Consider the following 27,800-nt stretch of genomic DNA (forward strand, 5'->3'; position numbering starts at 1 on the left):
CTGTTGCTGTGTGTCACCAGCTCGATTCTGACGCACAGCCGTGCTATAGGTCAGAAAAGACTGCTCCTTAGGCTTTGCTACGCTCTCATGCTGAGGGGAGAAGATTGCCAGGGTTTTCCCCCTTGGGAGGCTAGGGGCCTTTTGGTCAGCAGCGGAGCATTAACCCTTGTGCCACCAGGGTTCATCCAAATGATGAGACTTCTCAAATAGTGGATTCTGAGTCTGCACTATGAGCAAGGCATTACTTGCACACTCACCTCCGGAACACGACATCGATAAGCTGCCACTGTCACACTGTACCTTAGATTCTCAGCAGCAGACAGCTCTTTGGGTCTTAATTTCAGCTTTACCGCTGTTGTGAAGCACAGAAGCACGAAGAGAAGCCAGACCCCAATGCGGGAAGAAAACCAGGCTCTACAAGAACTTCGCACTCGAGAGGGTAGCGTCCTTATCTCCAGCCCGTTCTTCGCTGGATACGAATATAATGCTTCGATCCATTTTTCTGCTCTTCATCAAGATGCTAGTTTGTTCTTGAAAAAAACGTATCTTTCTGGAGGCTGATTTGTTTGGAACCCAGGAAGTGTGAGCCTGTGACATGGTTAACATTTTCATTGACAGTTGACAATCATCCTTCGGTCATTGCTCTTTCGTTCAACAAATGTTTGCAGGGCGCCGTTCGTGGCAGGGACTGAGGATACACCAGAGTACCCAGAGATTCATTCAAAAAGAGACAAAAGAAGAAGCCTCTCCTCATGTGGAATTTGTATTCCAGCAAGAGAAGACGAACAATAAATATACATAAATTATTTCCTAAGTGCTATTGGGAGTTAAGGGGGAAATGGTTTAGACTTTCTTCTCTCCTCATACCTGATTAATCTGCCATTTTCTACATAGTACTGCACACGGAAGTGGATGATCATAGGTGGTCCAAACTGGTCAATACCCTAAAACAAAGACACATTTAAAAATGAAGCTATTTTTAGCTTTGGAGACAAATGGGTTTCAAAATCAACCAAAATACTATTATTTGAGAGACACCATTTAGACAGTGAGAGGATTTATCCATTTCTGATGAGTGGGGCTCTAAGTGGAGAAGGAGTTAACCCATATGAGTATCGGGCCCACATAAACGCGTGAGTTATATCACAAAACGGGCACCATCGCGCTATTTGATTCTCACTCACTGTGGTGCCAATGGCAACACATGGGAAGATAAAAATAAATGCCTGTGGACATGTCTAGCTGTGATCCCCCATGGTGACCATTTGCTCCTTATTACAAATGTTCCCTTTTTCTCCTGGCATTCCACATACCACATGCTAACATGCTGTTTGTTTACTCAGACCTCCACGGTCCTTACTTTGTAGTTAGCTTTGAAGCCATCTTGCAGCTTATTCCAAGAATTCTCAAAGTACAAATTCAAGGACCTAAAATTAGACACTGGTTTCTTTCCTGACTTAACATGGATGGTCCTGGAAACACTGTGCAAATTACAGTGAATCCCCTGAGGTGTAAACAGAGTTTAATACAGCTAACAGATACAACATCACAGAGTCCACACGAGCGCAGTACAATAGTACAGTGAGCAGCTTCGACACGGCTACAGGAGCGGAGCAAGCACTCAGTCTCTCTACCCGAATGCTCCACTTCAATGCACGAGCCCCAGATTATCAAAGTTACTATCTGACGTAATTGTACCAGCTATCTGAGATCCACTGCTAGCTGCTATAAACTACTGACACTTGATTAATTTGACATTTTAGAACGTATTTCCTGATCCTATTCCCTAATTTCCTAATGTATAATAGCGGAAGTAAACAATTTTTAGAAATTAAAATAATTTCACTCATAAAGGCAATCTCACCCAAGTGACTTCGTATTGGCGTACCTTGCTGGCCTCTTTTTTCCATTCTTTTGGGCAATATTTATAAAGTTTTTGTGACAACTCCATATAGACATGTTCATTATCTATGTTTAAAAAAAGAGAGACACTAACATAAACAATATGTTTTTTCCAAGAACAGAAAGAAGTTCGTGAAAAATCATCAAGGTTTGTGACTATACCAGGCATTCATATGAGAAAGCAAAGCAAAAGCAAACTCATGGCCATTGAGTTGATTGACTCAGTGACCCTGCATATTTATACACTAGCCCGCCCCTCCAAAAAATACCAACAAGATATTAAAGGGTGAAAGGTCCTGTGTGCTAGACATTAATGAGATTGTAAAATATATATTACTTTGTTTTTATAATTCAGAATAGTATTTAAAATATGGGAGGTTTCCTTTCCCTTTCTCAGCTTCTAACGTCACTCTAAGTTCCACCAGTGGTGGGTGTGGGGGTATTACTCTTAGGGGAAAAATGTTTTTGTCTGGCTCATAGAAGACCTTCCATAGGTGGAAAATAAGGTGATGGGACGGAAATATCATCTGAGGTGCCAGAAACCACTATTTCCAGGTGAGCGCCAGAACTACACTTTCTGAAGAACAGAAGGGCTTCCAGCCGGTTCCGTCTGTGTGTTCTGCACAAGAAAACACGACACGCAAAGTGAAAACCCACCACTCGCACGGCGTCAGAGATCCATCTCATGAGGCTAGGGGAAGGGGCTGGGGGCTGCAAGGGTTAAAGACAACGGAGGCCAATACTGCTCCACTCACAACCCTGCGAGAACGGTGCACTGCGAGGAGACAGACACACAGACTGAGCGAGTAGGGCAGGGAGCGTAGTCTACACCCGTGTGTGCGTATGTATAGATAGAGAGACAGAGATCTAGGTCTAACAGAGGACGTTTTTACCTGGATCTTTACCTTGCTGAAAATATGTACATGAATGTAATGGAGTGTACAGGGGCCAAAGTTATGAAAATATCTTAAAAATAACCGGATACCTTGAGGGAATGAATTGCCTGGGGACTCAGTACATCGAGGTAAGTTGCAATAACACAGTGCATAAACACCATGTTTTCTATCCTAGTTTGTTGAGTAGCAACTGGGATCTTAAAAGCTTGTGAGGGGGAGGAAGGATTAAAGAACTAGAGGAAAGGTGTGTGTTTCATCGGTGCTACACTGCACCCTGACTGGCTCATCTCCTCCCAGCGACCTTTCTGTAAGGGCATGTCCAATTGCCTACAGATGGGCTTTGGGTCTCCACTGTACACTTGCCCTCATTCACAATGATAGAATTTTTGTTCTTTGATGCCTGATACCTGATCCCATTGACACCTCATGATCGCACAGGATGGTGTGGACTCTGCTGCTTGGTGTGGACTCTGCTAGATGGCTGCTTGTTTATCTTCAAGCTTTTAAGACCCCAGATGCTATGTCTTTAATAGCCGGGTACCATCAGCTTTCTTTACCACATTTGCTTATGCACCTGCTTTGTCTTCTGCAATCATGTTGGGAAGGTGAACACCACGGGATGCCAGGTTAATAGAACAAAGTGTTCTTGCATTGAGGGAGTACTTGAGTAGAGACCCAATGTCCATCTGCTACCTTAACAGTAAACCTATAAATATATGTACATAGATCTATTTCCCCATCATATATATATTTACAAATGTACATGCCTGTATTTAGACCTCTATAAATGCCCTTTGCCTCCTAGTTCCTTCCTCTACTTCTTTTTACTTTCCTTTTGTCCCACTATCATCTTCGGCCTTCATTTGGGTTTTAGTAATTCCTGTTGGTTACATTGCCCTTCCCTCAAGCCCTACAAGGCCTCCTACACCCTCCTCGCCATTGATTTTAGATCACTTGTTCCCTTGTCCCTGGGTTTGTAACATCCACTTCCTTTCCCCTGCCTCCCCCTCTCCCATGTTCCTCTGGAACCGTCGGTCCATCGTTTTCTGCTCCAGATTGTTTTTCCTACCTACCTCATTTAAACAGACCTGCAGAAATAATAATACACACAAAAACAAGACATAGCAAAACAAAGCAGCAAAAGAAGACAAAATATCAACAACAAAAACCAATGACAGAAAGAGAAAAGCCTACAAATAGTGCAAGGTATGTTTGTTGACCTTTAGAAGTGTTTTCCGGTCAAGTCTGATCATGACCCCAATTCTACCTTACAAATCTAGCTAGAGCAGAGCATGTACACTGGTACAAACAAGCACTAGAAACACAGGGAATCCAGGACAGATAAACTCCTCAGGACCAATATTGAGAGTATCCATACCAGGAAGGTGGGGAGAGAAAGTGGGACCCAATCATAATGATCTAGCTATAACCCCCTCCCAGGGGGATGGACGACAGAAAGGTGGGTAAACGGAGACATCAGACAGAAGAAAACATAAAAAAATAATAATTTATAAATTACCAAGGGTTCATGAGGGAAGGATGGTGGGAGAAGGAGGGGAAAAATGAGAAGCTGATACCAAGGGCTCAAGTAGAAAGAAAATGTTTCGAAAATGATGATGGCAACAAATGTACAAATGTGCTTGACACAATAGTGATACGAGTTATATGAGCCCCCAAGAAAATGATTTTTTTTAAAAAAGGTTGTGAGCAGCCATCTACGGTGCAAGCATTGGTCTCTCCTATCTGGAGGGAAGAAGAGTGATGAAAACACCTGGGAAGAATTAATCCAGTGAACTAATGGGCCATGCACACATCTATCTGCATGACCTTGAAACCAGAAGAACTAGCTCGGGGGTGGGGTGCGAAGTTCATTGTCCTTCAGACCGTTGGAAGGCCGAACTATAGTTAAAAAAAAACAACTGAACAAATTGCTATGCACATGGCACACATCTTATTTTGAAGTAAAAAAACCAAACGAGGCAAAAACACCCGGCAGGCCGGATAAATGTCCCGGGAGGGCTGCATGTGGCCTGCGGGCTTGAGGACCCCTGAACCAGACAGTGCCCGGCTGCTACTACCAGCTGCTCTCAAAGGGACCACACGAGAAAGTCCTGGATAGAGGGAGAAAAATAGGGGAAAGAACTCAAAATCACAAAAGAGACGAGGTTTACTAGAAGAATATGGCTCTTAGTCATCTTCCAGGTCTGAACTGACCTCTGTGTGAAAAGTAATCAGCTGGTTAGGACAAAAGGGCATTATCTCTATCAGGACAGTGGGTTAGGGAGGAGGAATAAAAACAAGAAACACTGGAAGTGGGAGAAGGGATGGTATATTGAGGGAACTGAAATGTTTCAACTGAGGTGTTGAAACTTTTAGCAAGTAAGTTGTTTGACAGAAAACAGATTTTTTTACATAAAACAAAAAATGTATTCATTCTAGAAGGGAAATGTGGCCCTCGACTATTCCAAGATTAACAGTTTGATGATATGGTGAACTTCTGCCTAAATCCTGGGGTTTGACGGAAAAATACTGAGAGAACAGGAAAAGTTAAAGTTGTTCATTGTCTATAGGTGACATATTGTCAATTTATTTGAATGACAGGGAAGGGGACCCATAGATAAAAATGAAAATGCTACCTAAATTCATTTGATATGTGAGCTGAAACCAAATAAAAGCCCATCTCACAAATTAAACATGAAATGAACCAGGGCCACACAACTTTCCTGATGAACATAATTTACAGTGTGGCTTGAGTTCCCATCAGAAGAGACGGCATGGTGAATAGAATTGAAACTGTTCGCCAAATGAGCACACATGTAAAACTGCCACTGTCTTTACCACTTGACAGTGGGACCAGAGCTTTATTCTTTTAGAATTCTCAACAAAGCAGGGAGAGAAGTCATTTCCATTTGACAGGTGAGAAAACTGAAGTAGAGGGGGAAAATGAGCAGCCGATACCAAGGGCTTAAGTAGAAAGAAAATGTTTTGAGAACTATGAAGGCAACAAATGTACAAATGTGCTTGACACAATGGATGAATGGATGGATTGTGATAAGAGCTGTATGAGGCCCCAAGAAAATGATTTAAAAAAAGAAAACTGAAGTTGAAAGGAGTCCAGTGATGTGTCCAGAACCATGCAGCTAGTTCATGGTCGAACCAGAATTTTAGAACCAGGTCATCGGATTCTTATTCCCTGTTCTTTCATCATTCCTCTTTTTAAAAAGGTTATCTTTTAAAAGTTCTGAAACCCGAGGAAGCCGAAATCTTGTTTTCATGGACTGACTGTTGAACACCAAGGATTAACAGCCGGGCTCTAGGAGTTGTTAGAAGAACCCTTTTTGGAGAGACTCACTGTCCAAACACAAGGATGGTGCTCAGCATTTTTACTGCCACAGGAAAAAAAACAACAAAGGAGCAGCAATCGGCTGATCAACAGGGTCCTGAAGTGTCCCCGCTCCCAGTGACCCTGCCTTTCTCACAGCAAGGACACTGACAATGGCTCACAACTTCGACACGAGACCCTGTGTATCACCTGGTCTTCTTTACACACGTCCCAACATGTCAGAGCTAAGCGGCAGTGACCACTCTTTAAGACTGTATTTGAATCAAACAAGAGAATTTAAAATTCAAGTATAAAAAATGATTAAATATATTTCAAAATGGGGTCATCTTGTCCAGTCAGACAGAGGTAATATAAAAAGCTTTTTGGCATCTAGAAGATGAAATTTAATTAGAGAAATTTAAAAATTGTGTGATTTGATTTGGAGGAAGAGAAGCCATGGGGAATGGCTACTGATAACTGGGAATTTCACCCTGACTAAAGAGCCATGGGAAAGAAAGGTTGTGTGGAGTGAAGCCTTAACTGGAACGTCTGCGCTGCACAGAGCGTGCAGTAGAAACCGACATCACACTTCCAAGTCACATTACACGCCTGGTGAGGGGGAAACGGCAAGACGTACTAGGGGATAAAATAGAAAATAAACAGTCGACTTAATGTTGGAGATTTATGTTACAACTTTTTTATAATGTGCAGGAGAACTTGGATAAAGTGTCAGTTTTGCTATGTCTAAATTTATTTTTAATTAAAAAAATTAAAACACAAACTGAATTATAAAAATACCTAGGATATTTTCTTCCTAGCTCCAGTTGCTCCCTGAACTCAATGAAACAAAACCAGAAAAAACAAAAAGCAAAAAAATCAAGCTTGATTAGTTGAAAATACATGAAATCCAGACCACTAACAAATTTACCTTTAAGTACAAACTATATTAAATATCTTGTCTAGAATCCTAAACCTTGTTAAGAAAAATGCAATAGTTGTGTTTAAAAATGAACACCAAGCTAAAACAATTACGACCCTTTAATGGGCATTTTTGGATAACCACCATTTTATAGCGGCATGTTTGATGGAAGTTACAGCGATAAAATGCCATCTGCTCAGAGAGTTAGTACAATCCTTACAGTGATGGGCTGGGCACTTACTTTGTATGACACTGAGTCCAAAGAGGTGACAGTCCTTTAGCCTGAGAAGGTCACACACCTGGACCAGCAACTGGTGACACAGAATTTTAACCTGTAGGGGAAAAAACATAACTTCAATAACAATTCAGGGAACTTTACCATCTGCCACAACCTGGCAATTTAGGGAACTCTAAGTATACAACTTGAATGGACATGCTGCACTACCAAAAGCAGCTGCTAGTTCATAGAAATCAGTTTCATCTATAGCTATTTCAATGATTATCACAATACCAATTTTTATTACATAGTGATCAAGTACCTATGTAATCTTGTCCAAGACACACAAACCTTATGATATATGGATAGGGGCTTACTCTAAAGCCATGGTGTATGGTAGATACATTTCTTACAGTATATTCAATATACATTGCGGGGCAACTGCAAGGTCAGCTGATGGACCTTCTACTCCTATAAGGAATGCCTGTCTCAGAAACCCCCTGGGCCCCTTCCACCCGAGTCACCACCGACTCATGGCCCTGAGCTTGGTTTGGGGTTTGGTGATACTCAAATCAGCCTGTTACTCAAATTATCCACAATATGGGCTTAGCGAACATCCCTTAGAGGTAAGGTTGCCTCTTGATGGACTAAGCAAAATTCTCATATATTCCAAAAGTGAATGCATAGTCTTTAAAAAAAATCTTAATAAATCGCTTTTGTGTCATATCTTTCTAATACATAAGTCATATTTCTTTGCAGAGACCTAATGCAATAAAAAATAATTAGATGATATTCATTTGTAACCCTGGGGATAAGTTATTCTGACTTTCGCATTTTAAATAATAGAATCACCTTTAAAGGCTACATATTTAACATTTTCTCAAATGTTTACTGAAGTAGGTTTGGGTAGGATCACTAAAGAATATGAGAATCAGGGAAGACTTTAAAAAGCATCCTGGTACAATTTTTTCATTGTTATAGAAGTAAGATGTGAGCCTCAGAGAGCACAATATCAAGTAGCTAATCGTAGTAAAAACAGAAACTCCCAACACCACTTGGATGCGTATTAAAATAAATTCATCTATGCATATTAAATTGTGTGCGACGTGACAATGTATCATCTGGATCACACCCACTTCTCACTTGTCAACGTGGCTGTTCCCAGACCTTTTTCGTTGCGTGACAGTTGCTATCATGCAAACATCGAGACTGACCCTGTGGGGTCGATCACAAAATGAAGAATGAAGCCATCATGAAGTAACTGTCCATCCACGGCGGGCCGTGCTCCAGCCACGCTGACATGCACTTTAACCATCCAGCTACCGTTAGTCGTGCCTCGTACCTCAGCTTCACTTCTGCCAGGAATATGGAACGAGTGCACAAATGTTCAGATAACAGGTTTAAAATGTTGGATAATGAGAGAGTTGGGAAATGAGGAGTGGGCGTTTAGAGATAAGGTAGCTTTTCCCTTCTGATTTATACTATTAATTTTTAAATCATTTCTTAAATGATACCAAGGACATTTTTGATGACTATAAAGTCTAAATTGGTCAACTCTGAACTCATGCTGTTTGATTACATCTTAAACTCGCAAGCCAAGGTCCCTCAAGAACTGAAAGCCAAACATCAAAACTGGTGATGGTTCCAACTGCAGAAAGAGAAATCGGTCCACCGTGCTCTTCCACATTCATTATTAAATGGCAACCACCCGAAGCTCCTTAGCCACTGGAAAGAACAAAAGATACCTAAGACTAGAGTAGCTGCTCAGAAGCACCTGGAACGTAGTGAAGCCAGTCCCGTGGTGCATGCTCAGAGCAGACAGATGTACAAGAGCCGCTCAGCATATGGCTGATGGAGGAGAACCAGGAATCCGATTCCCCTGTGGGTTCCTCACCTTCACCTCATTCAGCACTAGAGGTGACACCCTGGCCTACTGAGCCAGCCCTTTATGAACATGTCAAACAGGCAGTTAGGACGACTGCAGCGTGCAAACCCACCAACACCCCTGGGAGAACACGTGTGGCAATGGGTAAGCATGAGATTTCTGCCCGCAGCAGGCCTATGTTAGCACCAGCGCTTGCTAAAGCCGACTCTGGATTTCAAGTTCCCTATTACCATAATTCCACTTTACAAATAAGCTCACATAAACAGAAGGACAAAGAAAAGGAGAACATCTTACAAGGTTTGATGCCACACGACAAATTTGAGAGGTAAAATTTCCCATCACTGAGATGGGACACTAGGTGTCAAGGTTAAAAAAGTGATCAAACCCTAAAAGAAAAATCCCAAACCTAAAATGAAACATATAAAATAATGGTTAAAGTGTGCGTGATGTTCAAATGACGTTGTACATGATTTCCTCCACACTCTATATAATTAGAATTGGTTCACAAATTTAAATAAATTATTTGGAGCCTACTGAAAAAGCTCTTTAACGATTGTGAAGTAACTATAGTGCTTTTGTTTTAAAAACTATAATTAAACAAGGCGGTGACTTTGAAGCCTTACCTGCTGTGAAAAGCCTTAAGTTTTCAGCGTTTGCATATTATGAGCTATTGAGGCTACATTTTAGCTGACTCTGAAATTTTCAGTTCTTTAATCTTTAGGAGAAAGGTGAATGTAAAGTGCTATACAGTACGTGGTAATAACAGTTAAAGCAGTAGCTAAAAATATGCTCTATATTAAAATTTATAATAGAAATAACATTTGATCCTAATGTCAGTGGTTTACTACTGAGCAAGAATGTTTAAGATCTGCTGCAGGAACAAGGAAAGCTTCCCAGCTGGGATGGCACAGGTTCTAACTCATGTCAGCCCACACCAGCCTGAAACCCACTGCCAAGGAGGCCACCTCAGCCCACAGCAAGCCCCTGGAAGAACTGCTCCCGAGTGCTTTTGAGACTGTAACCTTTCTCGTTTTTCTAATCATTTTATTGGGGCCTGCACAGCTCTTTAAAAAAATCATTTTATTGGGGGCTCATACAATTCTTATAACAATCCATCCATCCATCCATTCTGTCAAGCACATTTGTATATTTGTTACCATCATCATTCTCAAAACATATGCTTTCTACTTTAGCCCTTGGTCAGATTCTCATCCCCCCCACTCCCTCCCTCACGAACCCTTGATAATTTATAAATTATTATTTTTTCAAGTCTTACACTGACTGATGCTTCCTTTCATCTACTTTTCTGTTGTCCACCCCCTGGGAAGGGGGTATAGGTAGATCATTGTGATTGGTTCCCCCTTTCTCCCTGCACCTTCCACTTACCCTCCTGGTATGGCTACTCTCAAAATTGATCCTGAGAGGTTTATCTGTCCTGGATTCCCTGTGTTTTCAGCTCTTATCTGTACTCGTGTACATGCTCTTCTCTAGCCAGATTTGTAAGGTAGAATTGGGGAAATAATAGTGGGTATGGAGGAAGATTTAAAGAACTAGAGGAAAACTGTATGTTTCAACGGTGCTATACTGCACCCTGACTGGCTTGTCTCCTTCCTGAGACCCTTCTGTAAAGGGATGTCCAATTGCCTATAGATGGGCTTTGGGTCTCCACTCCATGCTCCCCCTCATTCACATCGATATGATTTTTTTGTTCTGGGTCTTTGATGTCTGATACCTGATCCCATCGACACCTCAAGATCACACAGGCTGGTGTGGACTCTTGCTTCTCAGCTAGATGGCCGCTTGTTTATCTTTAAGCTTTTAAGGCCCCAGGCACTATATCTTTTGCTAGCCGGGCACCATCAGCTTTCTTCACCACATTTGCTTATGCGCCCGCTTTGTCAGGAAAACGAGCATCACGAAATGCCAAGTTACTATAACGAGAGGGAAATAGATCTATGTATGTATACTTAAATATGTTAAGTATTAAGGTAGCAGACAGACACTGGGCCTCTTCTCAAGTCCTCCCTCAACGTGAGGCTGAGACTGTGTGGGAGCACATGGCCTCATGTTTCCTGTGGGGCGGCGGGTTGGTGGGAGCTGCTGCCCTTTAGGGTTGGCAGCCCACCTCGTAACCCACTAAGCTCACCAGGGCCCCAAGAGAGCGGAGGCTCCAATTCACATCACTCAAAACTGCTTCATTACCCCAATTTCCAAATCCCGTATTTAATATTTATCCACTGTTGAAATTGCCCCAATATAGTACAAGTCATGGAGAATTCAGAATGACCAATATGCTGGACGCATGCCAAAGTACCAAGCTAACTCCACTTGGAGAAAGGCAGCAACTCATAGAGAGACTGCCAGTACGCCTGTGGGTTGGCACAATGACCACAACTCATATTTGAAACAACTGCTATTATTCTTTACATTAGGAGAAGCACAATATGCCCAAACGGGCTTGTGGGTCTTCTTCCTAATAAAGAAGCCCACGTGAGACGATCACCCGCTCCTACCAACTCCCTGGGTGATGTCACGCATACTCGTTAACTCCACGCTGGTTGGAGTCCATACAGAGGCTCCCTTGGAAGAAAAGTCTGGTGATCTACTTCTGAGAAATTAGCCACTGAAACCTCAGGGAGCCCGGCTCTGCTCTGAACCATGGGCTGAATCAGCTCTACAACAGAGGGCGCACCCCGTGCGCTTGCAAGCACGCCAGCCGCAGAGAATTCAGTGTCCTCACAGCACCAGTAATTCCTTATGCAGAAAGACAGCAGTCTCTCAACTATAACGACCAGAGAACAAAACTTTTTCGTTTGAAAAGTGTTCAGAAATGATGAAACACTGCAATATGGATGAAATACTTTTGCTAGAGTTAACTTGTTACGCCCAAACCCTACAGCCATCATCTGCTGTTTTCTGATAGAAAGAAAATACTTTGTATGAAAGATGGACCCTCACAATAGGGCGCCCTCCAGGCCACTCAGCTCTGTCCCTCCTTTCGCCTCACTGAGCACTTACTTGCCCAGGATGGCAGAGGAGGGAGTCTACGTGGCCCGAGTAAGACATCTTAAGACGTGTTGTTCAGACTCTCCAATTGGTTTCATCAACCAAGTACCCCAAGATATGAACAAGCAGTTCAAAGAAATGAAAATAAACACTACTTCACTAAGGACTCTCTAACACTGGGCGGGCTGGGTGGAGAGAATACCAGGGCTGTGAGGGGCGGGAGAAGCTGATGATGAGAGGGTCGAGCCACGGAACGCAGAGGCGATGATGGGAAATGCAACCCCTGTACACAGTTCACACGAAGTAATTGTTTTTCTCTGAACTTACCAAGAAATGTTACTTTGAACCAACAGGTGAAGGACCTGCATGCCAGCACCTGCTCATGCCTTCCTCTCTTCATAATTATTATTTTTTGGAGTATAGTTGATGTTGTATCAGTGACTTCGCCCTTAGAACAGTACATGATATATATACACATATATTCCACAAAAATGAAGTATTAGTAGTTGCTCATATATATATCATCATTGTTGAGAAATGTCTTGAGATGATTCATATTAATTCACTAACAAACTAGTTTTGTGACCTGTGAACTCCGCCTTTATACGTGTAGAAGCATCATGTGCCCTATCTAGCTCACGTAGGCAGGGAAGTCCGTCTGCCTCTCTTCTGTGAGGAAGAATTGAGGTGCTTTGTGGCAGTGAGGGCGAGTAGACTTAAATACACACGCCTGAATTCAACCGTCATGTCTCATTGGCTTTAACTGGTAGATTCAATGTCCCTCAGCTTTGACATCTTCATCTGTGAAATGGGAATAAGAGCTGTGCTATGGGGTGAGTGAGGATTATGTCAGTCCCCAACATAATTCCTGGCACATCGGTAGTTGCTGCTATAATGTGTCTCAATTCCTAAGCAGAGGAAGTTGCTACTTTCTCAACTGCCCTTTCACCTAAGTCAATACCTTTCTACCTTCTAGTGTTTTGTTCCATCCGTCTCTCCCCCCTTTCCTTGCCTCCTCTGGAAGTCTCCAAAGTCTGCTATCTTGGGTATGCAAGTCTTTGCCTTGTTTTTATCCTTACAGCAGTACCCTCAAATACTTGTCCCTTGGGTATGCAAGTCTTTGCCTTGTTTTTATCCTTACAGCAGTACCCTCAAATACTTGTCCCTTTTTGTGACTGGCCAACTTCTGAGAGCATCATGATCTCCGGTCCATCCATTTCACGAGGTGCTTAGTGATTTGAGCAACGTTTCTTCGTGATGTATAGCATTTCACTGTGTGCACGCAGCAGGGTGTCTTTATTCAGTCTTCAACTGACGGGCATCTGGGCTATTCCAACGTTGTGCTGTGTGCGCAGTGTCTGTTCGTGTCATGGCTCTACTTCTTCAGGGGACATATATCCATCAGTCAATGGGGTTCCTATGGAATTTCTATTCCAGTTATTCGGGGTAATGCCACATCACTGTCCACATAGTTGTACATATTTACAGACATCCTTCCCAACCCCGCCCCCGGCAGTGGATGAGTGTTACAATCTTTCCACACCTTCTGGAGTATTTGCTGTTTCGGTTTTGTTTGAATTGGCTATGACTGCTGATATAAGGTGATATTGTATCGCTTTGATTTGCATCTCCTAGGTGGCTACTGTTTGTGGGCATTTGGATGCCAGTTTTTGAATTATTACAGCTGTCTATAGATTTGAGAGAGTAGTCCCTTGTTCACTGTGTCACTGTAAAAGATTCTTTCCCTAGCCCAGGAGTTCTCATTTTACTCTTTTGATGAAGTCTTTTGATGAGCACAAGTGTCTTATTTGTAGTAGGTCCCGTTGTCTATTTTGTCTCCTACTTTGTGTGCGTCATTTCTTATGTTTGTTACCATGTCTATGCCCTACACAACAGGGCTTTTAAGTTCACCTCTATTTCCCAATTGATGGTACTTGTAGTTCTGAGATTTACATTTAGGTCTTTGATCCATCCATCTTGTATGTGGGGTGAGGTACAAGCCTTGTTCCACTGTAGATCTTTTTAAAAATGAAGATTCCTTTGCCCCCTCCTAGATTTACTACATACCCCAGCATTGGTAAGGAATAGAGTCTAATAAACCGAATATTTAACAAGCTTCCCAAGTAATTCTGATATACACTCACTTTAAAAAAAAAGTCATTATACAGTCTTCTCAATCATCTTCCTTAGCTAGGATTGTAGTACAAATTAATTCCTTGGAAAAGTAAAGTCAAGTTTCCACTACTTCTCACTAAGTGAGCTTCATATTATACCACTTAACAGAAATTAGCCACTTTTTGTTTCATATCTTGTGTGTGTGTTTACCCTCACATGCACACACATATACATAATATTCCAGGGGGTGAAAAGACAGAAGTGGAACTGAGAGAAGTTTCTAAAGCGCTTGTGCTATAAATCATGATTATGCATATTTAAAAAAGTAATGGCGTTAGTTTGTGTAACTGCATAAAAGCATTTTCATCTCTAATAGCAGAATTAGCTCTCAATTTATTTTACCATGCCCACTGAATAGAAAAGGCGAGCAAGAGAAAAAGATCCCGTTTTCATTAGGCTTAAAGAACCATGCGGCAAAAATAAGACCCTGCCATTCACACATGCAAAAAGAACTCGGGTGCTCTGGGTAGGGATACAGGGAGTCGTTAGACTGCCTGTCCGAAATGTGGTACGGTCATCCAGTAAACAGGCTTGATGCTCAGACAGTCCCTACGAGCAAGAATGAGGTTGGATGAAGTTATCAAAGAAACGGGTTTGTCAGGCCAAAATCAAAATAATTATATTAAGCAATAAAATCTTTCCTGAAATTATTTATGTCACTTATCTTCAGCACAGCATTTTCTATTTTCTTTTATGGAGTAATTGCTTTAAAATACAGCTAGTATATGGCAAAAGAAACTAAGTCAAGACTTTCACTAAGGCAATATTTTCCACAATTTCATCAGAATATGATTACTGGGAGAAAGAACACAAATGTTTAACAATAAGCAACCATTTGGGATCAAAAGGGCAGCGTTTATCCAAGGACAAAGTTCAGAGGGGTTAGAAATTGAGGAATGGAAACAGGAAACACAAAGGGGAAAGCGATAAGCAATGCTACATTGTAACCAATCTCTACTGGGAGGAAGTGGGATAAGCAAGGCTACACTGAAGGAATTGAAAATTAAATGTGTATGGCTTATTGAATGGGAAACTGATTTGCTCTGTAAACCACTGGCTACATCACGAGAAGTTAAGGAGGAAAAAGAATAAAGATAACATAAAGATAACAATAGGAAAAGTCCCAAAACTCGAAATCCACTGCCATTGAGCTGGCTTAGACTCATGGTGACTCTCCAGGAGCAGGAAGACGGCTCCTGTGGGTTTCTTCACGGGAGGAGATCGCCCTGCTGTCCACCGCTAATTTCTAATTGCTGACTGCGGTTAGCTGCCAACCATGTAACCAAGAGGCCACCCAGGCTCAACTACCAATAGAAAAGGCGATATTATGCCTGATGATGATTTCTGTAAAAGTTTTCATCAGTCTCTAATAAAGCTAAACGTACGTATACTCTAATTCACAACTCATCTCCTGTGTCTGAACCCAGATATGTATACACACATAGAAACCCACAAAAACGGTCCACAATAACTGCATTCATAATAATCCAGTGTATAACAACAGTAGATAGGAAAATAAATCGGGCCCATCCATAAAACTGAGTATCACATGGTGATGCAAAAGACGTTCTTACACTCAGCTGCGTGGATGGAGCTCGTGGGTCAAATGTCGAGTGAAGGAAGCCAGACCCAACAGAACACCTCACATAACGTTACCTGTCGGAAATTCAAAACCAAGCAACGTGCTCAGAAGCACCGCTACCCTTTGCGTCAAGGTTATGGCCTCGCAGCCACAGAAGGCTTATCTGGGATGCTGAGAACATTTTCTGTTTCGACAGAGATGGAGGCTACCCAGACGCACGCCCCGGTCAAAATTTACACGGCAGCACACGTTAAGATACCCATGCTTCGCTGTAAGCAAGCATTTAAAGAAGCTAAACAGTTTAGTATCCCTCCAGGCTCATGTCAAGTAAAAGAGCTGACTCTGCTTTATGAAGCACACAGTGCTCAGGCGCACAGCCCCCGTACCTCCTTCTTGAAACTGGCTCCCTCAGCTACTCTTAAAACTGCGATCCAGGCAGATAGAAAGCTAGCAACTATTGCCACTGCATCTGCAGGTGAGAAGGGGGAGTATTTCCAAAGTCCATTTATATTACCCTCCAATAGAAGCTATATTTCAACGATAAGTTTTAAAACAGCAGAGTATGTGTTTTTATAAAATAGTAACCAGAATTCTCAAATTTTATGCCCCTCATGATTCTGCGCCTGTGATTGCTTGCTGACTTCCTTTGTTCCTGCTCTCGTTCTTACTCCTTCCTTCTCCCCCACTCCTTCCTTCCTTCTTTGACACCTAGTCCCTGCCATTTTTATAGTTGTTACCCTGCTAGGACCTATTATTGCAGCCACTGTGAGTTACTTATCTATGTGCACATATATGTAATTGCTTATAGATACATATACAAAGATATATATATATATATCGTATTTCTTTTTTGGTGCTACTGAAAAATATATGGAGCAGAATACACCAATTCAATAATTTCTACATGTACAATCCTGTGATGTCACTACATTCAAGTTGGACACTAGTTTTCTCAAATTGGTTCCTCTTCAATTAACATAAATTCACTGCCTGCCAAGACTTCTAAGTTTTCAAACTGCTGCTGTTGGTTCGACCCCAGTGGCTGCAACATGGGCCTCAAATATAAGGACAACGGTGAGGCTGGTGCAGGCCGGGCGGGCGCAGGGCTGCTTGCCATGAGTCAGACTCCTAGACAGCACAGGACAACACAGTGGTTTAAACCGTATGCTGACCCCGTTAGAGCCCCGGCCATGGTACTGGTCTCATCCGGAACTATTTCGTTCTTTACCAACTGTCATTAACTCGAATGTGGGCACGAGAAGAAACTCAAGAGTCGGACATTTGTAACGTTAGATCTAGGAGTTGTTGGGTGGCACAACCTTTTGCTTCAGTACTTGACAACTAACCGGCAGACTGGCGGCTAAGCCCACCCAGAGGCACCCTGGAAGAGAGGCCTGACAATCGCTTCGAAAGGTCCCAGCTTTGGGAATCCTGCCTGGAGCCACAGTGCCACTGCCCACGTTAAGGCGCCGTGAGCGAGAGCAGAGCTGACAGCAATCAACAGCAGCAGCAGCAGCAGCAGCGGCGGCGAGACTGGGTCTACTCACGTTGATGATGATGTTGAGAGATTCATCGTTGGGAAGGAAAATGCACACGCTCCGGCGGTCCTGCATGACTCTGTTGGTATGGAAGCTCAGTTTGTTCATTGTGTTGCGGGCTCTCTGGTGGTCAGGGCCTGGCGCCGAGTCTTCGGCGGTTCCTCAGGTTCCGAGCACTCTGAAGCCAAGCTCTGCGGCTCATCACACGCCCTTCAAGGGGAACATCGTGGCTTTGGACGGTACAGGGGTCATAGCTGTAAAGAAGCCCAAAGGGAGGCCCGTGAATCAAGGCAGTGAGGCGGGACAAAGTGAGCAGTGAGCAGGACAAAGGCTGACGGGCACAGGAGGCTCAGCAGACCCAGCCCGGGGCCAGGACCAAACGCTAGGGCTGCCGAGTTTAATCAAGGAGGACCCTGCAGTGTTCTCCCGTACTGCGTATACTACCGATTAGCATTCAGCTCGCCACTCAGTCATGCCCCTAAACCAGTGGTCCTCACCCTTCCTCTGCAACCCCCAACCATCAAATTATTTTTGTTGCTACTTCATCACTGTCATTTTGCTACTGTTATGAATCGGGCAACCGCTGTAAAAGGGTCGTTTGGCCCCCAAAGGGGTCGTGACCCACAAGTTGAGAACCGCTGTACCTAACCTGACGCCCAGTGTGAAGCGCACACTCTCCCAGCAGGCGAATGCGCAGCAGGGCTCATGGAAGCCCAGACCCTGCCTCTGAGGAGTTTCCATTCTCAAGGGGGAAACAAAGAAGGTTCTGGGGAAAGCAAACCAAACAGCAGAATACTCTTTCCCTCGCCTTTTAGTTCCGTTATGATCGAACTCAAATGCATGCCTGGGCTCGGCATTACGGTCCTTCTTCAATCCCCGCAGTACAGGTTTCCACTTCCTGCACCAACGCGGCTCTGCCAGAGGAAGCAGCCAAGGCCCTCTGACCCAACAGCCATCGCCCCAGGGGTCACCGTCGCGGATCACTCGCAACAGTGGGCTGGTAAGCCCTCTTCGTTCTTCCAAAAATTGTATGGCACCACATCCCCCGATTCTCTACTCTGACACTGCAATCTTAACCATTCTATTGATTATCTAGCCAATAGTTAATACACAGAAAAAGCACACCAATATATAGATCAAACGCCATGTTTGTAATAATAAAAGACCTGCGCGTTCTGGTCACCTCACAGAACTAGCCAGTTTATTAAATATATAGATTTTATTTCTCTACTTCTCCCAGGTTCTTGATGTATGGAATTTGTCTGCCAAATAATAAAATTTCTCTCTACTTTTCAACAGTCTTTTCGTTCTTGTTTTACATCTATTGCATTGGCAAGAACATCTTACGTCATTTTTAAAATGGTGGCAGAGATTTCCTATTTTTAATGAGTCTGGAAAAGTAATATAAAGTTGTAGAACTGGAGTTCTATACATGTAACATATGTGAATGACATCACATCATTAGCATAAACATTTTCCCAGTAGCCTCGACATTTTCAGAGCTATAAATTCCCAGAATGGTTCAAGTTTCTATGCTCAGAATATTGTCCTGAGCAACATTAGTAGGTTTGGAAAACACTGCCCCCTATATCCACACCACCTCTCAGAAACTTAGAACGCAACAAAGGTTCTGAGAAACCCCTTGTACTTGTGTAACTCCCTACTTCCCAAGCTGACTTGAGTACATACTACTTTTTCACCAAGGTATACCTATTAAAGTCCTGTAAAAACATTCTAAGGTATTCTACTTGAGAAGCCCAGTTCTAAAAAGACTTCCTGTCAGATAAGACAGTTGCTAGGGATCATCAAGTTGGCAGACGGATGTGCAATAAAACAGAATGCTGTGTGGTCTGGGGCCACCTTCAGCATTCCAGGTACGCAAGTTCACTGCCGAAGTAGCCCATGTATTTTGGGTACCTTTCCAGGGGCTTATCTTCCAGGACGCTATCTGGAAACACTTTCATTGCTTTTAGAGGTAGATTGCCAAACCTTTCTTCCTAGTCCGTCTTAATCTGGAAGCTCTGTTGAAACCTAGCCATCCTAGGTGACCCAGATTGTACCTGAAATACTGGTGACAAATTTTCCAGCATCATAGAAACTACTACAGTATGACAAACTGACGCTGTGTCACATGTTAATTTTTTCTTCATGTAGTTACATCTCCCAACATTCAGGCCTTCTTTTTGGTGTACAAAATCTCTTCAAGAAGAAATAATAAGATATGATTAAATGCATCTTATTTAAATTCAAATCCTTAAATGCTATGAATTCTGCTGTATAATGTCTTCTCATTTAAATCTATATTTCAAAATTGAGTTTGCCCTATAATTTCCCATTTCTTATTAAACCAATTAATGGCAATATTTCTACCGACCTACTTTCTAGAATTTAAAATATAAATCAGGAAAGTAATATCTCCAGAGGCTTGGGATATTTCCAGAGCTTCGTTAAAATGATCTGAAAATTTGATTTTGGCACAAATTTTATTTATTTTAGGGTTCCAATAATGCAATGTCCAGGAAGATTGGAGGAGGGTTATTGAAGGAAATTTAATAAAAACAGAGTTTGTAAGAAGCAGCGCCTTTTCACGACTGCTTCCTCAGCTGAGGATGCCAAACTAGAAAATCCCTAAAAGAGAGAAAGGATTAAGTTTTTACTTTACCCAGGGCAGTATTAACGCTGAGTAAAAGGTTCCAGTGAAACAATGAAATAGCCATCTCTCTAACACACTGCAGTATGTAATTTAATCTTAAATTGGACAGAGGGAGAAGAAATAGGTTAAATTTACATCAATATAAGCTAATAAAAATTAGTCACTAAGCCCCTGGCTACTTATTCTGTGTGCTAAGCTCCAACTGAGTGTGCATGTGTGTGTGGGTGGGGGGGGGGAGGGAGTGGTAATGGGGGCAGGGGACACACACGCACATTTCCCACTCCAAGATGGCTTTATCTGTCCAAAGACAGAAAGGATTACCTACAAAAATTGAAACCAAATTGTTGTTTAGAGGCCACAAAAAAGCAGCTGTAAATCATGAACAAACCCCATTTGCCATCTTTTTTCAAACCCAATGCCCTCTACTATAAACCTCACTATACAAATAAAATACTCCAAATCGTAACATTCCCCTACTCTAGTCTTAACCCACAGTGTTACTTCCTGATATACCCCACTGGTTACGAAGTTGTCATTGTCGCTAGTTGCCACATTCATTCCCTGACTACTGGCAAACCCATGTTCACAGGAGAAAAGGGCCACAGAGACCCATCGGGTTTTCTTGGTGGACTGTAAGATCACCAGTCCTTTCTTCCTAGTCTGCCTTACACCAGAAGCTCCACTGAAATCTCTTCAGCGCTGTAACAGCACATGACCTTCCTCTCACAAAGTGATGGTGGCCTTGCATGAGGTGCACTGGCCGGGAATCCAACCTGTTTCTCCATGTGGGAAGTGTCCACCTAGGTCTTCCCATCAACCCCTTGCCCACTTAAAAAGTTACTCAGTTTCATTCAAGAATCAGAATATTGCTACCCATGAACATTCAACTCTAATTTCTACTGAAAGTGTGTTTAAAAACAAAAAATACTTGATCATCCACAATTGCCTACCTAAAATATAGTTTCGTTTTAGTTGTAGATAAAGGAGAATTCTCAATACTGGGACTATCTGAAAACACTGAAAGGATGATAATTTGATAAAAGATTACAATAAGAAAAGCATGATTAAGTAGGCTTTAATTATAAGAGCCAATGTGGTATCGTAATTATCTAATGAAAGAAGGAAAGGCAAATAAATATCTTAGTAAACCTTATTTTAGAATGTCTTAATTTAATCATCACATATGTATTAAGTACAAATTACACACATAAACCCAAAGGCAAACCGAATGCACAGCCAATTAGTCCATTGCAACTCTTCATGACCCTGCAGGGCAGAGTAGAAATGCGCTGTCAGGTTTCTGAGTCTGTAAGTCTTTCTAGGGCAGCCTCGTCTTTTTCCTGCTGAGCAAGTGGAGAATTTGACTTGTAACCTTGTGGGTAAGAGCCCAATGCTGATCACCCTGCACCATCTGGTCTCCTAATATTTACTTGCTAAAATGCAGAAGACAAAAAAGCACTGGAAGATATGCCCCATTCCCAAATGGGCTCCTTGCTTAGTTTACTGTCAAGAAGCTTAAGTTGATGGCATTCACCCTGCTCCACAAAGTATCTACTGGGCAACTCTCATGCCCAGCTCATGGGAAAGCAGTCCCAAAGATAATGAAGTACATGTATGACTACCGTGGCTAAGATCGTTCTGGAATTGTATCTTAAAAGTGATATGAGAATGCTTTTGATGAGTGAGGTGTTTCATTCATTTATTTATTTAGCGTACATGCACTGAACCACCTACTATGCTGCTGCTGGTGGGTAACACACTCAACAGGAAAACACCCTGCTCTAGTAGGAAAAGAGTGAAAAACTAGACAACATGATATGTCCTATGAAGAAAAACCAAACTCCTAAGTGGCTGAGAGAGTTGATGGAGACAAGGCATTGGCGTACAAGCTAGATCATGCAGGGTCATCACAGGAGCGCCTCTGATGGGCTTCCAATTGAGCAGAGACTTGAATGCAGAGCGGGAATGAAGCATGTCCTTCTGCATGTCGTGGTGTGTGTCTCTAGGAGCCCTGGTGGTGTGGTGGGTTATGCACTGGGCTGCAGTTTGAAAGCACTAGATACTCCACAGGAGAAAGCTGAGGCTTTCTACTCCCTTCAAGAGTTACAGTCTCAGAAACCCACAGGGACGGGTCTAGTCTGTCCTATAGGGTCGTGATGAGTTGGGATGGACTCAGTGGCAGTCTCTGTTTCTTTCTCTGTCCTTCTTTTTCCCTGTCTACAGACTATGAAAAGGCTAAGACCACCTTCCATATAGCTGACTTTCTGTCTGTCCACAGAAAATATAACCTACTGATTAAGAAGTTGGTGTTAACCTCTAATCAGTCAAATCTGCTCCTTAACCTGCAATGTACAATAGTTGCCTGTATGACTTTGGGTAAAACATGGACTCTTTGAGCCTGATTCTTCATCTTTAAAATGGGCATGATAGTAATGTTGGCCTTCTAGGATTAGGAGATGGGAAGTATTAGCTAAAGTAGATTTGGGGGGAGGGACCACTGAAATGATAAGTCATACTTGGAAAATCAAGAAAATGAATGTATACCTGAGCAGCACGAATGAAAATCACCTACGAAACTGGAACCTGTAGCCAAATGTGCCACTGGGCTACAATTTGGGAAATCTACCAAAGATTATGAAAGATTTCCCCCAATTTCTGCTATCTGAAATTGCTCTAACATACATTCAGGATGCATTAACAATTACTGGTGATAAGAATGTGAAAGTTGGGACCAAAGAAGAACACGCAGTGGTAGGAATACAGTGCCTTGACTATAGAAACCAAGCCAGCCTGGATGATGAAATTTAGCAAGGTCAATGGCTTGCTCATTGCAAATACCCCTTTTCAACAACACAAATGTTAACTATTCATGTGGACTCAACGGAAATCACAGGAATCAAAATGACTACAGTTTAAGAAAGAGGTGCTAGAGGACTACATTACCATCAATCAAAAGATGGCCAGGGGCTGACTGTGTAACAGACCATCAACTGCTTATGTGCAAGTTCAAGTTGAAGTTAAAGCAAACTAAATCAAGTCCACAAGAGCCAAAGTATGACCTTTACTATAGCCTCCCTACACTAGAGACCAGTTCAAGAATAAATGTGACTCACAGGACACGAATGACCCAAGACCAGACAAGTTGTGAGATAACATCAAGAACATTAAGATTATAATAAAAAAGAACATCATACAAGATGAAAGCAAAAGACCACTAAAATAATAGGAAAAAAAGAAAATCCTCACAATTGGACCAGTAGGTAACATTAAGATAAATGCAGAAAGGATTGCCGTTGTCCAGGATTTCGTCTTGCTTGCATCCACAATCAGTGCTCGAGAAAGCAGCAGCCAAGAGATCAAACAATGAATTGCACTCGGTACAACTGCTGCACGAGACCTCTTTAAAGTGATGGTCACAGGGAGGTTACTTTGAGGTCTAAGGTCAATCACCTCGTGTGTGTGTGTGTGTGTGTGTGTGTGTGTGTGTGTGTGTACACGTTGGACACTGAATAAAGAAGACCAAAGGAGGATTGGTGTGTTTGAATCGTGGTGCTGTTTAGAATATTGAGAGTACCATGGAGAGGCAGACGAATATGTCTTGGAAGAAGTACAGTCAGAATGCTCCTTGAAAGCAAGGGCCCTGCGACTTCATCTCAAGTACTTTGGGCGTGCTGTCAGGAGAAACCGGTCCCTGGAGATGGACATCGTACTTGGTACAGTGGAGTGGCGGCAAAAAAGGGGGAGGTCCTCGATGAGATGGATTGAGACCGTGGTTGCAACAACACATAAGAACAACTGTGAGGCTGGTGAGGGCCGCGCATTGTTTCGCTCTGTGCTCTGGGTTGCTAGAGATCAGGACCGGCTTGGTGGCACCTAACAGCTACCATCACCACCACCTTCAGGGTGAAGAAGTGTACAATTCATTGTAAGTGGGGTACCTACAGTGTATTATTAGGTGGCTCACACTTGGGAAAGTTTATATATGTAAAAATGAAAAGGTGTGTGATTGTATGGATGCCAAATGTACACTGGTTGGCTAATGGGTGGAATGGAGAGTCTGTGTTTTAATCTGCTTCCTGCAATCTTTCCATTGGAGAGTGCCCTTCCCCCATTTTTCCCGTGGGGCTATTACTTACAGTGTGTTCTCGTCGCTTCCACAGGGTAAAGATGTGGCCCCGGGCTGGCCCAATACGGCATCAGCAATTGCAGTGAAGGGTGTGCATCTGGTATAAAGGGTGCACATGTAACCCAAGAAGAGCCTGAATTCCTCCGGGAAGGTTGTTGCTTAAAGGCTAATCAGGAGAAGGATGTGAGCCTAGAGTGACTGGCAATCATCTTCAGGACTAGCTAATCAGAATTTGCCTGAGGAGGAAGCCATGACATAGGAGAGGGACTCACTCTCCGAGAGAATCCCAACTGCACCACTTGGACTTCTGCTTCGAGCTGAGTCTGAAGTTGGAAACTATACCTAGGAGTTTTCTTAGAGTGAGCCAACCAGTTGTCTGTTTTAACCTTCTTTTTGGTAAGCAAATTCTGCAACTGCAACTGATTAGGTCACCGTGAGTCAGAATTGACTCAAAGGTTGAGAGAATACAGTCATTCAGAGAAGAAACAGGACTCGCTCGTTCACTCACTGAGAATCTACCATCACTGGTTATGCCCACACCAATATTTATTTGAAAAAAGAAAAGCTCTAAGTTTTAAAGGTTCATACGTTTAAAACAAAGGAGAATACCTGACACATAGGGAAGAAGCTATCTGAGGAACAGAGAAGTTTAAGGGCTTGGGCTACCATTCAAATACTACCATTCCCTAAGAGCACCAGAGCGAGTGATTTATAGGAATAATGGGTGAATTCTTTACGGCAGATAGAGCATATTGAGCAACTGATTTAACAGTAATTTTCTTTAAAAAAATTAATTTTATTGGGACTCATACAACTCTTATCACAATCTGTACATATATCAATTGTATAAAGCACATCTGTACATTTGTTATCCTCATCATTCTCAAAACAGTAATTTTCATCAACAAAGGACCATCTCATCTTGAATACTAATTGGTCAGTGAGCAGTCATGCTTAATTAAAGATGACAACGTGTTTTTATGGAAACATGCTGAATGCTTTTATGGTGTTGTACAGTTTGTAATAAATTACAGTAGCTGGGGAAAATGCTTTCTTTGCGAACAACATAAATGAGGAACATAGTTGGTTGATATATACTTTGAAAACTGGTCATATTTTGAACTTATGGGATAATGGCAGCAATTATAGCAAAAGTAGCTCTAAATTCTGGATCTATTTTTATAAATTTTACAAGCAGAAAATCATTAAACTAGTTACCAAGTGTAATTTATATAGATTGCAAAAATAATATAACATTTTTACTACACTACTATACATGGCTATACACTTGAAATTCAGGATTGAGGCAGAATTGATAGAAAGACTTAGTTTGGTGAGAGGGGTTGTAGGAATGTGCACAGTGTACTTGCTGTTTACGATCTTGGCCTCCAAGCCAGAATACTAGAGTATGAATTGGTTCTGACACTAACTACCTGGCTGCCCTTGAGCCCATTTATGCCCATTTTCCTCACCCCTGAATGGTACTGTTCTGCAGATTATTATTGAATGGGCTATTGAAATACAAAAATCTAGAGTGTCTACTACATATTACTATATAACAATAGGGCTTCAAGCATAAAGCAATGGACGATCTGCTTTATTTTTAGTAAAATGTGATGGTCATGATCGATTCAGTCATCATGATTTCTTGTAAAAATACTATTTTTCTCCTATTTGTAGCCAATAGATGGTTTCCTTTCTGTATTGGAGCAATGAAATCTACTCTGGTTTGGAGGTAGTCCTGCTCAAGAACAAAGCATGCTCATACTAAATACTAGTGAATACAACAACGTGGCTACTCCTGCGCTACAGAAAAGGTTGCATATGAGGGCAGCCTTCAAACAAGGAGACACATTAGTGAAGTCAGTGTACTCGCAACCTGCGGTTAGAATCACAAGTCACTACAGCCAATATGGCTTTCTCTGTAGTAAGACTGATACGGATGTTCGGATGGTTTGAGTCAACAATTAAACTCCAGGCCAATGTTTCCCAGAGTGAGCAGCTACCCAGGGGGGCGGGGCGAGATGTGTGGGGTAGGGGGAGGAGACATAAAAAAAGCAGATACCTACACTTTATCTTGGATTGTGAGCTACAACACAAGAGTGTTTAATTGCCAGGAAGGCACTGAGGCTTCTGATAAGATTCACTGGAGTAGTCCAAGTATGAAAGGCAGACTATTTTTTAACCTTTTATTTTATGCTAACCCAGCCACACACAATAGAACTACTTAAATGCTACAAGGGAGACTTAAGAAGCAAACTAACTTGGAACCTGAAAGTAAGACAGGTGGTTTGAAAACGAGGCACCTGCTCCATCATAAAGTAAGCCTCCTCCACCAGAGCAGCCAAATTTGCAGACTAGAGTGCCAACCAGGAATACTAACAGTCATCCAGCCGGGATGCGTTACATCACAAGCCTCCCCAATTCGCTGGCCCAGGCTTGACAGTCAGATTGCTTAAGTCCACTTCTAGAGCTAGAGGTGAGATCAGCTTCCCCCGAACTACACAGGCACCACAACAAAAGTCGAGGAACCACTAAGAAGTTGGGAGTGGCGAGGGATGCTACAAGGACAACCAACACCAAGAAGAGCGACAATTGTAAAATGCATGAATTTTAAACTAGACTAGAGAAACTTTACTTTTTTTTACAGCCATCTGTATTCAGAAGTCATATCAGGTTTAGCAACCAAGCACAAAAATTCCTTTCAACCAACATGAATTTCTAGCATGACATCGCCAACAAAAAGTGCTGTTCTCAGGGAAAATTCAACTAAGAGGCATCTGCTTCTAATTTCCACAATGAAATCTTTGATTCCTCCATTCATGGGACTTGCACTCCCATCTCTCTGACACAGCAAGTGCAGTTTTCTAGATAACGATTCGGCTGTGAAATCACAGTAAAATTCTCTGGAGTAATATGTGGAATTAACTTTATTTTTCCCCCTGAGATATCTTCTTCTTTTTTTTCCAAAGAGAATAAAATGCCTTTAACAAAGATTCAAGGAAACATTCGGAAGTTGCTAGCTCTCTTGTAACATGGCAGAAGGGTTCTGTGCGGTTCAATGACACGGACAGTATCATCATCATCATCAAGGATACATACAATTGGAAACACAAGTATTACCGGACAGTAGAATAACTAAATATGGCATGTTAAAGCAATTCAGCAGAGGACATCAGTGAACCACAACTGCACATTAATAAGAATGAATCTCAAAAACTATGTTGAGCAAAAATTACATTATAGAAGAAAACCTACAATATGATTCAATTTCTCTAAAGCAGTGGTTCGCAACCTTCCTAATGTGTGACCCTTTAATACAGTTCCTCCTGTGGTGGTGACCCCCCAACCATTAAATTGTTTTTGTTGCTACTTCATAACTGTAATTTTGCTACTTTTATGAATCGGGCGACCCCTGTGAAAGGGTCATTAGATACCCAAAAAGGTCACGACCCACAGGTTGAGAACTGCTACATCTAAACAGAAAAGCTGAAAAATGGGCCAAATGAAAACAATGAGTCATTTACACACAAGGTATAGGTGATGACAATTAACCTCAAAACTAGAATAGCAGTGTCG

General features: G+C 42.2%; 1 protein-coding gene across 4 annotated transcripts in view; it reads right to left on the reverse strand.

Annotated features, from left to right (window-relative positions):
* Positions 1 to 27,800, reverse strand: part of FRMD6 (FERM domain containing 6) — a 252,187-nt gene that overhangs the window by 25,270 nt on the left and 199,117 nt on the right. For 3 of the 4 annotated variants that reach the window (XM_075530974.1, XM_075530977.1, XM_075530973.1), the window contains 4 exons: positions 17,452 to 17,696; positions 7,281 to 7,371; positions 1,865 to 1,968; positions 868 to 944 (listed from right to left, as the gene is read on the reverse strand). In XM_075530974.1, coding sequence (XP_075387089.1) covers positions 868 to 944; positions 1,865 to 1,968; positions 7,281 to 7,371; positions 17,452 to 17,550 — 371 coding nt within the window. In that variant the 5' untranslated portion in view covers positions 17,551 to 17,696. The remainder of the gene's footprint in view (positions 1 to 867; positions 945 to 1,864; positions 1,969 to 7,280; positions 7,372 to 17,451; positions 17,697 to 27,800) is intronic. The other variant, XM_075530976.1, reaches the window with a different exon arrangement.

Source organism: Tenrec ecaudatus, chromosome 14, assembly GCF_050624435.1.
Source record: "Tenrec ecaudatus isolate mTenEca1 chromosome 14, mTenEca1.hap1, whole genome shotgun sequence".
Classification (NCBI taxonomy): Eukaryota; Metazoa; Chordata; class Mammalia; order Afrosoricida; family Tenrecidae; genus Tenrec; species Tenrec ecaudatus.